Source organism: Drosophila nasuta, chromosome 2R (genome assembly GCF_023558535.2).
Source record: "Drosophila nasuta strain 15112-1781.00 chromosome 2R, ASM2355853v1, whole genome shotgun sequence".
NCBI classification, from domain to species: domain Eukaryota; kingdom Metazoa; phylum Arthropoda; class Insecta; order Diptera; family Drosophilidae; genus Drosophila; species Drosophila nasuta.
The window spans coordinates 10,624,980-10,637,591 of NC_083456.1; the positions used below are offsets into that span (position 1 = coordinate 10,624,980).

Consider the following 12,612-nt stretch of genomic DNA (forward strand, 5'->3'; position numbering starts at 1 on the left):
GTCGGTCGCGCGACTATACTTATCGGACCAACTGTATGTCTCTCATACTCTATAAACACACACACTCATACATGGAATATATATGATTGTACGATTATGTAGTACGTGGGTATGTGTGTTATATATCCTTATCAATTTTCTATACGTTTGGGAAAGGTTTTGTTTTGGTGACGATGTCTACGGAAACTTGGGGAACACCGCCAACACTGATTACCACTATCTCAGTGGCAGTCATGTAAAAAGGAAACCATATGATAATAAATGCACGTATTTATGTCTATAACTGCGGCATTAGCATTGAAACTGAAACTGATTGACACTGAATTGAAGATCGCAGCGCAATCATATTCAAGTTCAGTTGCTTCACATTTAATCAAATAATAGTCTTATGGCTAATTTAGATATTATATTTATAAATGCTCTAATTCATATACTTCTAAATTAAAATGCGAAAGATGTCGCTTAGAGCTCAATTGAATTCACCTTGATTATAGTACAGACATAGTCTAATTAAATTTTTATTTATAAAGCTCATGATGGACATCAGATTTATTGCCAAATCAAAATATTTTAAATATATAGTACATATGTATTTAAATGCTCTATGATCTTTTTATTTTGAAAAGATCCGGGTTCTTGGCTTGAACTTAATAACTTATTGTTAATAATATAAATTAAACTGTTCTCACAATTATTTATTTTTTTGGAATTATTATTAACATTTACAGCTTTTAAATAGCCATGGTAAGACTGCGAGTGAATCTATTTTCTATTTAAACAAGTGGCTATTAAACACATTATTCTAACTTATCTGAGTGTTCTTTCCAACAATATGGGATGACTAATTTCGGGGCTACCCTGGCGCTTTTTTGGATTTGTTTATAATGTAGAACGAAACAATTAAATCAATAAGGCAACGCCAGAGTGTCTGGTAGACAAAAACGATAATAAAGCAAAAAAAGAAAATAAAACTGAAACCGATAAGGCAAGAAAAAACACGATAAGCAAAATGTGTTAAGGAATTACTAGGTGACGTCATGAGATAACAAGTAACAACGTCAACCAAGACTTTTAAATACCCTGTATAACTCTAAAAAACACTTACTCAAGTGAGGATCATTGTGAGAAGAGAAAATTTAGAGATTACCAACTATGTAGTTCTACCATTGTTCGATAGTTACCCCTATGGTTTATGAATCGAACAGCCTCTCTGGAAAGTCTTATCATTTGAGCTAGACAGAGTATGCGACGTACTAGAAACATATTGCAAACTCTGATAAGAGGCAAACCCGAAGCGAGACTCTCAAACAATGCAACCAGAAAAGTCAGATAAGAAGGTAAATAACCTGCATGGCGAGAAACTTTAGGCAAGCGCCGACGGCGTCTACATCGGCAAATAGAAACTATAGAAAAAGGGCCCGGATCCTCAATCCGATAATGATGTGTGTGGGTGTGGCCGGTCTATCAAGAAGCAACAGCAACAGAAGCAACAGAAACAGAAGCAGCAGCAAAAGCCCGGAAGACGCATTGCGGGAAAAAGATAAAACCATGAGCAAAACATCACACAGACTGCAGGCACAAGAAGCGCTAAAGGTCACCATTGTACTTATAGAAGGCGGGCGGACGAGCACCCAACATGGCTGCCTCTGTTGTTTCTGCTTCTGTTTGTGCTACAGCTTCAGCTTCAGCTGATGCCAGAATAACTCTGGCTTTCAACTTATCAGCTATGAGGCTGTGCTTTAATACTTTATTTTCGTTATATATTTCTTTTGTTTGCCAGCGATAATTTAATTTAAATATAAAATATTAATGGTCATTTAAAAAGCGAGAATTACAATAAGCGAAACAACAACAATAATGATGGGAGCAACAAGTGGCTTATCTTAAAATTGTAAGAAAAATACAAAAGAAATTGAAAAATGCGCACAGTTGAGTTTAAGATCGGGTCGCATTGACGACATAAATAATCCAACTATGACTGCACGCACACTAGAATATGTGTATAATGTAAATGTGTGTACATATATATGTTTGTATGTACATATAGACATAAGTATGTCTCAACAATCTTTAGCCGCATCATCGTGACGGTGCCGCAGCGAGATAAGCAGAAGATTTCAGAAATAAAATCAATGCTACAGCAACAACAACAACAACGGCATTAAAAATCAAGCCATTTTTACATGCTAAGAAACATGAAAAAAAAAATTGAAAAATATATAAAACGGGTCTGAGGTTTGGTAAAGGGTCAATTCTGTTTACCAGACGAGTTCCCTGGGTATAATGTACGACTAGAACTACTGATAAGAAAGGCTACGAGCATCTAAACTGACAAGTCTAATGGATTATAATGGCATTATGATCTCAAAATGCATTGAGTTCTTAATATATTGAATCTTAAACGTCTTTCAAACATTCTTTATAATAAAAATAATAATTTTGCATAAATTTGCATACCCAACTAAAGCTCTAGACTGTACACTATATATTCTTAAATTATTTATTTTAAATTATAAATTCATAGAATATTTAACATTATTCAAATTCCATACTAAGTTCCTACAAACACTACGCAGTAAATTCATAAACACATAAATTATAATTTCGTTTATTTCCATAATCTGAAAGCTTATGCAGCTGGAACTAGTTCCGCTGCGGAACTTCCATAAGTGATCAGCACCTGACAACCCTAAACGCAATCTCCAACTACATGTGTTATGATAAGAGCAGCCCTCTCACGAATTTAGATAAGCGAACGTTTCACCAAAGACGATCAGTTTTAATAAAGCAGCTCTACGGATTAGATTTGAAAATTGTTGTAAAATGTCGCAAGATCAGTTTACATTTCGCCGTGCAGAAAAGGACGATATTAAAGCTGTGCGAGAGATGATACAGGTGGTAATCGATATTGAAATCTAGAAAATGCATTCTAAAGTAATTTTTAAACAAAGGAATTAGCTGATTTCGAACGCATGAGCAATGGTCCTGAACTTAGCGAAGCGGGTAAGCAGAAAATTAAATTGTTAGATTTACCTGACTGTTATTTTCAATCTGTACCCAGATTTGATAAGGGACTCTGGACTAGATGGGGGTCAAGAATTTTGTCACATCTATGTACTCATAGACAATGCCACAAAGTGAGTAAAGCAAACAGTTGATAAGCCACAGAATTGGGCGTCAAATTGAAAGACGTTGGACAAATGTTTGCCGGCCAAATAAGAAATCTGTTTAGAAAACATTTACATCAGCAGCTAGCCTAACGAGACCAAAATATCGATAAGATTGTGTGCGCTACACAGTATAAATAATGGATATGTCTTTAAACAGTCTTTGCATTGGCTATGCGATCTGCTTCAACTCGTACTCCACCTGGCAGGGACGTTCGCTCTTTCTAGAGGACATCTACGTGCGTCCTGCGCATCGCAAACGTGGCGCCGGAGGACGCATCTTTCGTGAAGTGGCCGCCATCGCTGTGCAACTTGGATGTCGTAGACTGGACTTTCATGTGCTTGGCTGGAATCCAGCAAGAGAGTTCTACGATCGACTTGGGGCAACAAATCTAACCAAATCAGAGGAGTGGCATTTCTACCGCGTCGAACAACAACAATTGGCCAAATTGACCAGCGAACTCAACTCTAAATAATCGAATACACATTTAGCTATGTATATATTGTGTAATATTATAGGCTTATTAACAATTCAGCGCTTAAATATAATAAATAATACTTGGCTATGTGGTAGTATCGAATAGTTTGGCTGTTTCACTGTTCACCGCTGACACTGGCAATCACATGGATCTGCATGCTCTTAGTCGAGTTGTACACCTGGCCAGGCGGAAATGGATGCACCTTCGAGTGACCATCGGTTTTGCTCTTGCCACCCGCGGTGTACTTCGATAGACGTATGCTGGGCATGGGTAGAAATCCCGTGCTGAGTGGCATCACATCAAGAGATATTGAATGACTGTCCACATCCTTCATGGAAACAACGCCTGAAAAACGATGTGAGATTAACACAATTAGAACATAAATGTTTCTAAAATAGATTGTTTAAGTAAAAGCATAAATTTTGTAGGGTTTAAAATTGTCCAATCGAAAGCCTAACTACATGGACCAACAACTCCATTAGAATGCTTCCAAAAGCAAGCTTTTAGCAGCTCTACGGGTTATGGTTAGTATGGGTGCAACTACGTTGGTTTAAAACCAAAAACTTACCCATTTCTTAATATGCATTTAAAAGTGTAAATCGTGTGTGTCAAGAAATAAGAATTAAATCAAAAGCAAACATATTGTAAATAGAATTAAATAAATGTGAATAAAGGTCAAGCGACGACTCACCAGCCGAGCGGCCACAAACAGCCCACAGATTCTGATCATTCAATACTTCATACATTAGATCCACATAGGGATTCTCATTAACTTTCGTAATCTTTAGATTTAGATTGCAAACTGTGCGCAGACGACACAACTCATTGGGCTCCAACTGAGCCTGCAGCTTAAAGAGCGTGGAGTAATCAACGAGATCGAAGGCACAACCGTAATTGCGCCAGACCTGTGGCTCTGTCAATGTGGTATACTTGACCACAAAGTGCACCTTAACGATAGGCAGTTCATGCTCTGCCTTTAGCGGCTCCACTTGAATCTCATACAGATAGGTGACCGTCAGTGATTTGTGAATTTGCTAAACGATTAACCAATTAGTTTCAAAGTATTTATACATGCTTTTCTTTCAACTTACAATTGGCTCCTGAGGATCGGGATTTAAATCCTGCAAACGTACGCCTGGTACATCGCACTTGACCTTGGCCTGATGCAGCAGCAGCTGCGCATCCAGTCCCTTCATAATGACCTGCAAAAACTTCTGAGTGCCGCATGTGTGCAGCCGGCAAGTAGCCTCCATGGCTGGCTGAAACTCCAGCGGAATTTGTAGCTCATTGCGCGACCACGGACAGCTAAGCGTGATGTGATGTTCATGATGTTTGGCCACTTTACGACCTGGCATATCGGTGAGCACCTCTAGCGGAATGGAACGCTCCTCAAAGGACTTGAACTGAAGCAACGGCACTAACAAAGTTTGCTCAAATGTGGCATCATTGCCACAGCCAGGATCGTCTACCGGCAGAGCTTGACGTATGCGCAAATTCTTCGAGCAACGTAATGTGATTTTGGCATCTGGCGGAAAGATGAAACTTCCGCCGGTGACATACAGATTGATTGGTTGTACAATTCCCGCTATTAGTGTTTTGAAGTGCAGTGAAGCACTTGCTGGCTTGGTACATATCTCAAACGTGGGCGGCTGCAACTGCATGGCCAACTGCTCCGAGAGAAACTCCAGACTAGACATGCTGACGCACAACTGCTTAAATTGCCATCGTCCAACACGATTAGCCTTGCCCTTCAGCTCCAGCAGATTAATGCCCGGCTGCAGCGCAATATTTTCGGCCTGCACAGTGTTACTGAAGTCCGATTGAACACTGGGCGACAGTTTGCGCTTGGTACTGCTTGTGCGTCGCACCGGTTGCTTTGTCTTGGGCGTATCAGATGCCACAGAGGCGCTATTGAGAGAGCCATCTTGCTTGTGGAACAGCTGCAATGTGACCTTCAAGCGAGACGAGCAATCCTTGCTCTTTAGTGGCACATCCTGCTGAAGAGCAGCCTCTAATTCAGGTGTCACATGTAGCTCATAACAGATTTTGATGCACTCCGCAACAATTCCACGTGGATAGAGACTTTCAACTTTTAGTTGTACAAGTAAATGATCATCTTGTATTATTGGATTGGCGTTAAGCACCTCGATATCCAGTACGCGAAAGTGATCCTCCAACACACAGTAGTTAGCATTCTCCATAGATGGCTGTGCCGATAATGTTGTGTTTAGAGTCTTCAACGACTTGAGGAACTCATCAAAGTAGAATGTTCGCACCAATGTCTCTAGTTCAGCGCAGCAAGATATGGAACTACAGGTTTTGGTGTAAGCCAAGGAATCGCCCATTTTGCGATAGCAATTGGCCAGCTCCAGTAACGTTTGTGAACTCAGCGTATGCCAATTCTCCGCCTTCAGTTCGCGCAACAAATCCGTAAAAAATCCCACCGCTTTGTGAGGTTCATTCAAGGCGCAATAAAACTTTCCAAGATCGAGCCCCACAAGACGAGCCGATCGCAAGCGCGTCACATGTTTGTACGTGCTAATTGCCAGCTCCGCCAGCTCTAGATAGAGCTTCTGGAATGCCTGATTTGAGCCGAGAGCCTCCTTGAGTTGTTGGGCCGCCGACAGCTTGGGCTTCCGATTCGGAGAACGATCTCGTAGCTGGGGCATTGCTTGCAGAAATTGCTGTTGTGGTGGCGCATCACCAATGCCCGATGACAACTGCACCACAATGTGCAGCTGCTCCGAACTAGGCGTACAACCAGGCAATAAACCACAAAGTTTGCCCAGCTCATAGAGTTTGTCCTTAGCGAGATTCCAAATCGGCGCACAGTGTTGAAAGCATGTAACCTCATTGGGTTCCATGGCCTGTTCACATAACTGCAGCACCTCCAGAGCACAGACAAATTCCCAGCAGCACAGAGCACCTTCCTGACAGTCCAACTTAATGTACTCCACCTCACGTAACGTCGAAAAGAGAAATCCCAGCAGTCGCTTAGCAATCTCGGGTATATCATTGCAGGTGAGCAGCAAATAAGCCTGTCGCTCGAACAAATAATTACGGAATTCCAAGAGTGAGACTCCTTCGCTACGAATCTTCTGACGCATCTCAAATTTATCCACACGGCTCAAGCAGATGCCATGAAAAGCGCTCAGAGGTCGCTTAAAGTAGGACAACCACTGTTGCTTCTCATTGAAGCCCGTGTGTGTGATGAACTGCGAAAACATGGCATCCAATTCATCATATTGTATAAGAGCCTCAGTTGGCAACTCGAGTTTCTCGAGTATCAGTGCCAAATCCTCTTGCAAAAAAGAAATATTGCCGAAAGTCCCAATCATCATGATTGCGTTTCTCACGTTTACTCCTGATAAGCTCCTCATATTTGGCAATATTCCGATTGTAACTGGTCAACATTAGAAAACGTATTCGCTGCACCAAACAGCGAAACGATTCTGTGGATTTTTGCTCAAATTTCGCTGGATTCAAGACGGATATACAGCGATCATCGTTTTTTACTACCGAAGTCCAATCGTATCTTATCCAATACAGTGGTGCGAGGCAATAAATTCTTCGTTTTTCGTATGTCCAGCGTCTCCACTAGTAAAATCATCCAATCAGAGACGCCGTAGCTAGTCAAAAGCTTGAGCCATGTATCGATTTCCTCGCGTATCGTTGCCTTGTAGGCATCAACGTCCTACGAATAGAATTAGATGTTATTATTAGAAGCAGAAGAAAATAAATTAATTATAAACAGAGGCGTATTCCACGCGCACATAACCACAAGATTATTTACATTACAATCCGTGACATAGATGTGCAAAATGGGATGATCCAAAATGCTCCAGTCGCCCTGTTTGTACTTCTCTAATGGTTCCACATTGAACTGCTGGGCCTGCGCCTCCAGACGAACATGTTTAGTTGGCCTTTGGAACGTGCGACGCCACTCACAAGTGTCCAGAGGAATTGCATTCAAGATTTGCGATTCGAGTGATCGAAAAAGTGGACAAGCGCCAGAATCTGCGAATATTTGTAAATTTAGCTTTCGCCTGCATAAAGTGTATTTGCATTTGCACCACTTACATGTAATTATGGGTTTAATTTGCATGTTAATGGTTTATTTGCATTGGATTCCACTTTTTGCCTTTCACAAAACAACCAACAAACCGTCCAACTCACAACAACCTGTCAGCTGTTATGGTTTAACAGATCTGTAGCATATGTTTTTACAGAACTGCTATTAACAGTGGGCGCTAAAGTTATTGGCAAACATTGAAATAAGAAGTCACTCTTGCATTTGTTTAATAACAGAACAGTTTTTCTAATCAGATCTTTTAATAGCGCAACGTCAGCTGTCTATTACAGATGCCTAACATAACATTTACGTTTGCTGGTGTATTGACTATCGATTGCTATCAACAAGCCAATTTATATCGAAACAGCTGACTGCGGGCGAAAGCTGTGAAAATGTTGGAAACAATGCTGTGGAAGTAGAAAAAAATTGAGAAATTCGGTGAAAAACAATCAAAAACGAGTATTTCTTTAATTAATTTAATGTTTAAGTGCATGGCCAGTTAACTGTATAGTAGTATGGATATGGCGAGAAGCATTTTTGGCCGCGACCACGAGGGTTACGTGGGCCGTGAAGAACATACGGTAAGAATTGAATTGATTGCTTATCACACTCATTAAAGTTAATGATTCGCAATTTGCTGCCAACAGCGCAAACTACAGACCTTGAGTTCCGAAGACGATATTGGTGAACTACCGCCCATGATGGAGGAACTTAGCGTTGCCGACGGCTTGCGACCGAATCCTGGCGGCCCTTTCTCGGCATTGACGCCCTCCATGTGGCCACAAGAGATTTTGGCTAAGTTGGGTGGTGAGTCAGAAATGGCAGCAGCGGGACCCAACGATCAGCCCGATTATCGCTTCGATGAATTCGGTTTTCGCGTGGAGGAGGAAGATGGACCCGAACAGAGCTCCAATAAATTGCTCAGCATTCCCTTCATGGAGGATCCACAACAGCGATTGCAATGGATAGCACACTTGGAGTTCGCGCACAACAAAGAGGCAAACGAACTCAGTTGGGAGCACGTTGAACTGCTGCTGCAGCGCACTGAGAAGCTGCGCAAAATGGTACAGAATGGCATACCACACAGTCTGCGTCCACAAATGTGGATGCGTCTGTCTGGAGCGCTCTCGAAAAAGCAAAAAAGTGAAACTAGCTACCAAGACATTGTTAAAGGTAAGTGTTGCTATCATTCTAATGTCAAAAGAAGCTACTATAATGATGTTTTGCAGCTTCCAGCAACGATCAGTTGATGACATCCAAGCAAATCGAAAAGGATCTGTTGCGCATCTTGCCCACAAATGCATGCTTCAGCCATCCAAATGGCACTGGCATTCCACGACTGCGTCGCATTTTACGCGGCATTGCGTGGCTCTTCCCCGACATTGGTTATTGCCAAGGCACAGGTGTCATTGTCGCGTGCCTGTTGCTCTTCATGGAGGAAGAGAATGCATTCTGGATGATGGTCACTATTGTGGAGGATCTGTTGCCAGCCTCATACTACAGCTCAACATTGCTTGGCATTCAGGCCGATCAGCGTGTAATGCAAACGCTGATAGCCAACTATTTGGCCAGCGTGGATGAATCGCTCAAGAGGCACGACATTGATTTGTCGCTAATAACACTGCATTGGTTCCTCACCCTGTTCGCCAATGTGGTACATATGAAGATCCTCGTGCGCATTTGGGATTGGTTCTTCTACGAGGGATCTATAGTGCTCTTCCAGCTAACACTTGGCATGTTGAAAGTTAAGGAACAGGACCTGAAGCACTTGGAGAATTCGGCGCAAATATTCAATTCCCTATCCATGTGCTGCGAAGTAGACGATGTTGAGGTGCTCTTCCACCAAGCGCTCGAAGTGGGCGGCTCCCTGAGCCAAACCGTCATCGACACGCATCGACGTCGCCACTTGGCCTATTTGATGGCTGATCAGGGACATCAAATTGGCAATCCGGAGGCAGCAGCCAATCTGCCAAAACAGCAGCTGGCACGACGTCAAGTACGCAAAAGTAAATCCATACTGGAGGCATTCTTGTTTCGCAGTGATCCCGAGGCGGAACAGCTAAAGAACAAGAACATTCGCCAGACCGAAATACTTGTGGATTTACGTGAGGCCATACTAAAGGTTGGCCGTCATTTTATTACCATAGAACCAAAATTGGCTGGACACATACAACTAACAGCCAACTACAGCAGCGAATCTCATGCCAAGGATCACGAGAACTTCATTAATGTGGCACGAACGCGCAAACGACGTGCCAAAGCACTGCACGACTTTGAGCGGCATGATGATGACGAGCTGGGCTTCAGGCGCAACGATATCATTACCATCATTAGCCAAAAGGATGAGCATTGCTGGGTGGGTGAGCTGAACGGTTTGCGGGGCTGGTTTCCTGCAAAGTTTGTGCAGTTGCTGGACGAGCGCAGCAAACTGTATACGTCGGCTGGAGATGATGCGATATCGGAAACGGTCACAGATCTCGTACGCGGCACACTAGCGCCAGCAATTAAAGCCTTCCTTGAGCATGGCATGAAACGACCATCATTCCTAGGCGGACCCATACATCCGTGGCTATTTATTGAAGAGGTTTCCTCGCTGGAGGTGGAAAAGGACTTCAAGTCGGTGTATAGTCGATTAGTGCTGTGTAAAACTTATCGCCTCGATGAGGATGGCAAGGTGTTGACGCCGGAGGAGCTGCTGTATCGCTGCGTGCAAGCCATTAATCAAACACACGACAATGCGCATGCCCAAATGGATGTAAAGCTGCGTTCGCTTATCTGCCTGGGCCTTAACGAACAGGTGCTGCATCTGTGGCTCGAAGTGCTCTGCGCCTGCCAGGAAGTGGTCCAGAAGTGGTATCACAGCTGGAGCTTCATTGATTCACCTGGCTGGGTGCAAATCAAGTGCGAATTGCGCATACTCTCACAGTTTGCCTTCAATTTGAATCCGGACTGGGAGTTGCCACCTAAACGCGGCAAGGAATCCCAACCATTGAAAGATGGTGTACGCGACATGCTGGTGAAGCATCATTTGTTCTCCTGGGACCTATGAGTCGATCGTAAGAGGGGCTGGATTACGAGTTGAGATCAGTGGAAGAATGCATCGAAACACACATTCATTACAAGCCCTAAACTATCATGCATGTTGCCTAATCCGCCCCAAAATCCTAAGTATTTAATCTGATCAAAACTGATGCTGACACACGAATTTTGCTTTAATATCTCATGCTTACGATCCCATCTTGTGCAATCTTTTTAATGAAATCAAAAACTTCGGTCTCCCGAAGTCATCATATTCTTGCAGATGCATTTAAACTATTTTTGACGGCAGCTAACTTTTCTAAAAGACCTAATTATTAAATGAATGAAGAATCCGGCAACTAAGCTCTGCAAGAATATAAAGTTTAGCTTATGAATTAATTTCTTGTTGTTGTACGTCTATTTTAAGTGGATTACCTTAAGCTATTTTTACATTCTACACATAAATGTAGCTGTCGCTATTTATTTACTTAAAATATCCATCCATATTTGTAGCTCCCACAAAATACCACTTACAACAAATACACAGACACAGAATTGTACTAAATTACAAACGTAACGTACCTTTGAATTTAAATCAAATCTTATAAAGTATTTATAATATATATACACTTAGATATTTAACGGTCTAAAATGCATTTCATTAAAGTTTAAAATATATATAAATATATAAATTGTATATTAAAGAGTAGCGATTTTATTGATTTTTTCCTGAGGCGTTCCTCTCTAATTACAGACCAATCCCAAGTAATCATCCATTAAAGTTCCAATGGCAAACTGCACATAGAATACAGATGATGATTAGTTATTCAATAAATATTACAGCATCTAAGCACTTACAATGCCAGTTGCGTCCACTCGAGTACCAACAATCTTCAGCCGGATTTTGTCTTCGCCGGAGATAACCACATCTTCGTCCTTGGACTTGTAACAGGGCGGATTGCCATTGGGACAAAATTGCATATCCGCTGGAATAGACTGTTGAATCTCAAGTTAGCAATTGAAACAGTTAAAACTATTGAACTAAAACTTACATGATGAGATATGAAGCAAGACAACGGTCCAATTTCGGCAAACATGCCAACTTTGTTTATCTGTTTAACCACAGCGTCCAACACTTCCCCCTTGAAAGGCCGAAAGACTATAGCCTTGTATTTTACCGGGTATACCACAAAGCCTTGACCAGGCTGTATTACACCAGATCCGATTTGATCTATCGTTGTCACAGCTATCACAAAACCGTATTTGCCGGTACATGTGCCCTCCACCTCCGAATAAAGTTTCTGCTTCACTGTCTCCAGCAGTTGAGGGCCGAAGTAACGCGGATGCAGTAAAATCTCGTGCTCAAGTGAAATCTATATGAAATTTGATTGGATTAATGGAATAAACACTTAGCAATTGAGACGTACGTGATAAAACATGTTTCGTTATTTCAAAGGATCGCTTTTTATGTTTAAAATAAAATAAATTTGCTAAAACACAAAAAACGCGCAAGCAACACTACATCAGTGTGACCGTACGTTGAATAATGGAATATACCATTTTGTAGGTAACCAGGGCTGCACTTAAATTGTTTCTTGATTTAATGTTGTAACAAAATAATTAAAATTATATGTTTACAAATACGTGCTAATGAGGATACAGGAATACATTAAAAAATATGCTTCCCCTCAGATCCCTCTGTAGTTGCGAAAAGCCAACGGCTCCAGGTTTTAAAACTGTAATCCTCATCGAAAGGCAGTGTTGTGCATTGACTTAAGAGAATGAATGGCGGTAGTTTTAAATGAAATTATTATGTGCATTAAAAATTTATTACAGAAAAACAAGAATAATTTATTTAATTGCCTTTAATAATTTC

General features: G+C 41.6%; 4 protein-coding genes across 4 annotated transcripts; 2 read left to right on the forward strand and 2 right to left on the reverse strand.

Annotated features, from left to right (window-relative positions):
- The first annotated feature begins 2,702 nt into the window (after positions 1–2,702).
- Positions 2,703–3,662, forward strand: LOC132784305 (thialysine N-epsilon-acetyltransferase). Its single transcript, XM_060789831.1, has 4 exons — positions 2,703–2,895; positions 2,952–3,003; positions 3,062–3,137; positions 3,328–3,662. The coding sequence occupies exons 1-4, from the start codon at positions 2,824–2,826 to the stop codon at positions 3,641–3,643; spliced, it is 516 nt and encodes a 171-aa protein (XP_060645814.1). The 5' UTR covers positions 2,703–2,823; the 3' UTR covers positions 3,644–3,662.
- On the reverse strand, positions 3,641–7,853 carry LOC132784302 (trafficking protein particle complex subunit 10). Its single transcript, XM_060789828.1, is given in 7 exon segments — positions 3,641–3,991; positions 4,338–4,680; positions 4,738–6,957; positions 6,959–7,159; positions 7,161–7,340; positions 7,440–7,663; positions 7,727–7,853. Coding segments are annotated over 7 exon segments (3,423 nt in total). The 5' UTR covers positions 7,752–7,853; the 3' UTR covers positions 3,641–3,761.
- Positions 7,854–8,067: 214 nt separating this feature from the next.
- On the forward strand, positions 8,068–10,802 carry LOC132784303 (small G protein signaling modulator 3 homolog). The gene is made up of 3 exons (XM_060789829.1): positions 8,068–8,299; positions 8,366–8,891; positions 8,948–10,802. Exons 1-3 carry the CDS (start codon positions 8,234–8,236, stop codon positions 10,765–10,767), a joined length of 2,412 nt encoding a protein of 803 aa, XP_060645812.1. The 5' UTR covers positions 8,068–8,233; the 3' UTR covers positions 10,768–10,802.
- A 586-nt stretch (positions 10,803–11,388) lies between these two features.
- On the reverse strand, positions 11,389–12,287 carry LOC132784304 (DNA-directed RNA polymerase II subunit RPB7). Its single transcript, XM_060789830.1, has 4 exons — positions 12,164–12,287; positions 11,789–12,109; positions 11,595–11,732; positions 11,389–11,531 (listed from the first exon to the last, which is right to left on the reverse strand). Exons 1-4 carry the CDS (start codon positions 12,173–12,175, stop codon positions 11,481–11,483), a joined length of 522 nt encoding a protein of 173 aa, XP_060645813.1. The 5' UTR covers positions 12,176–12,287; the 3' UTR covers positions 11,389–11,480.
- Between the last annotated feature and the right edge of the window lie 325 nt (positions 12,288–12,612).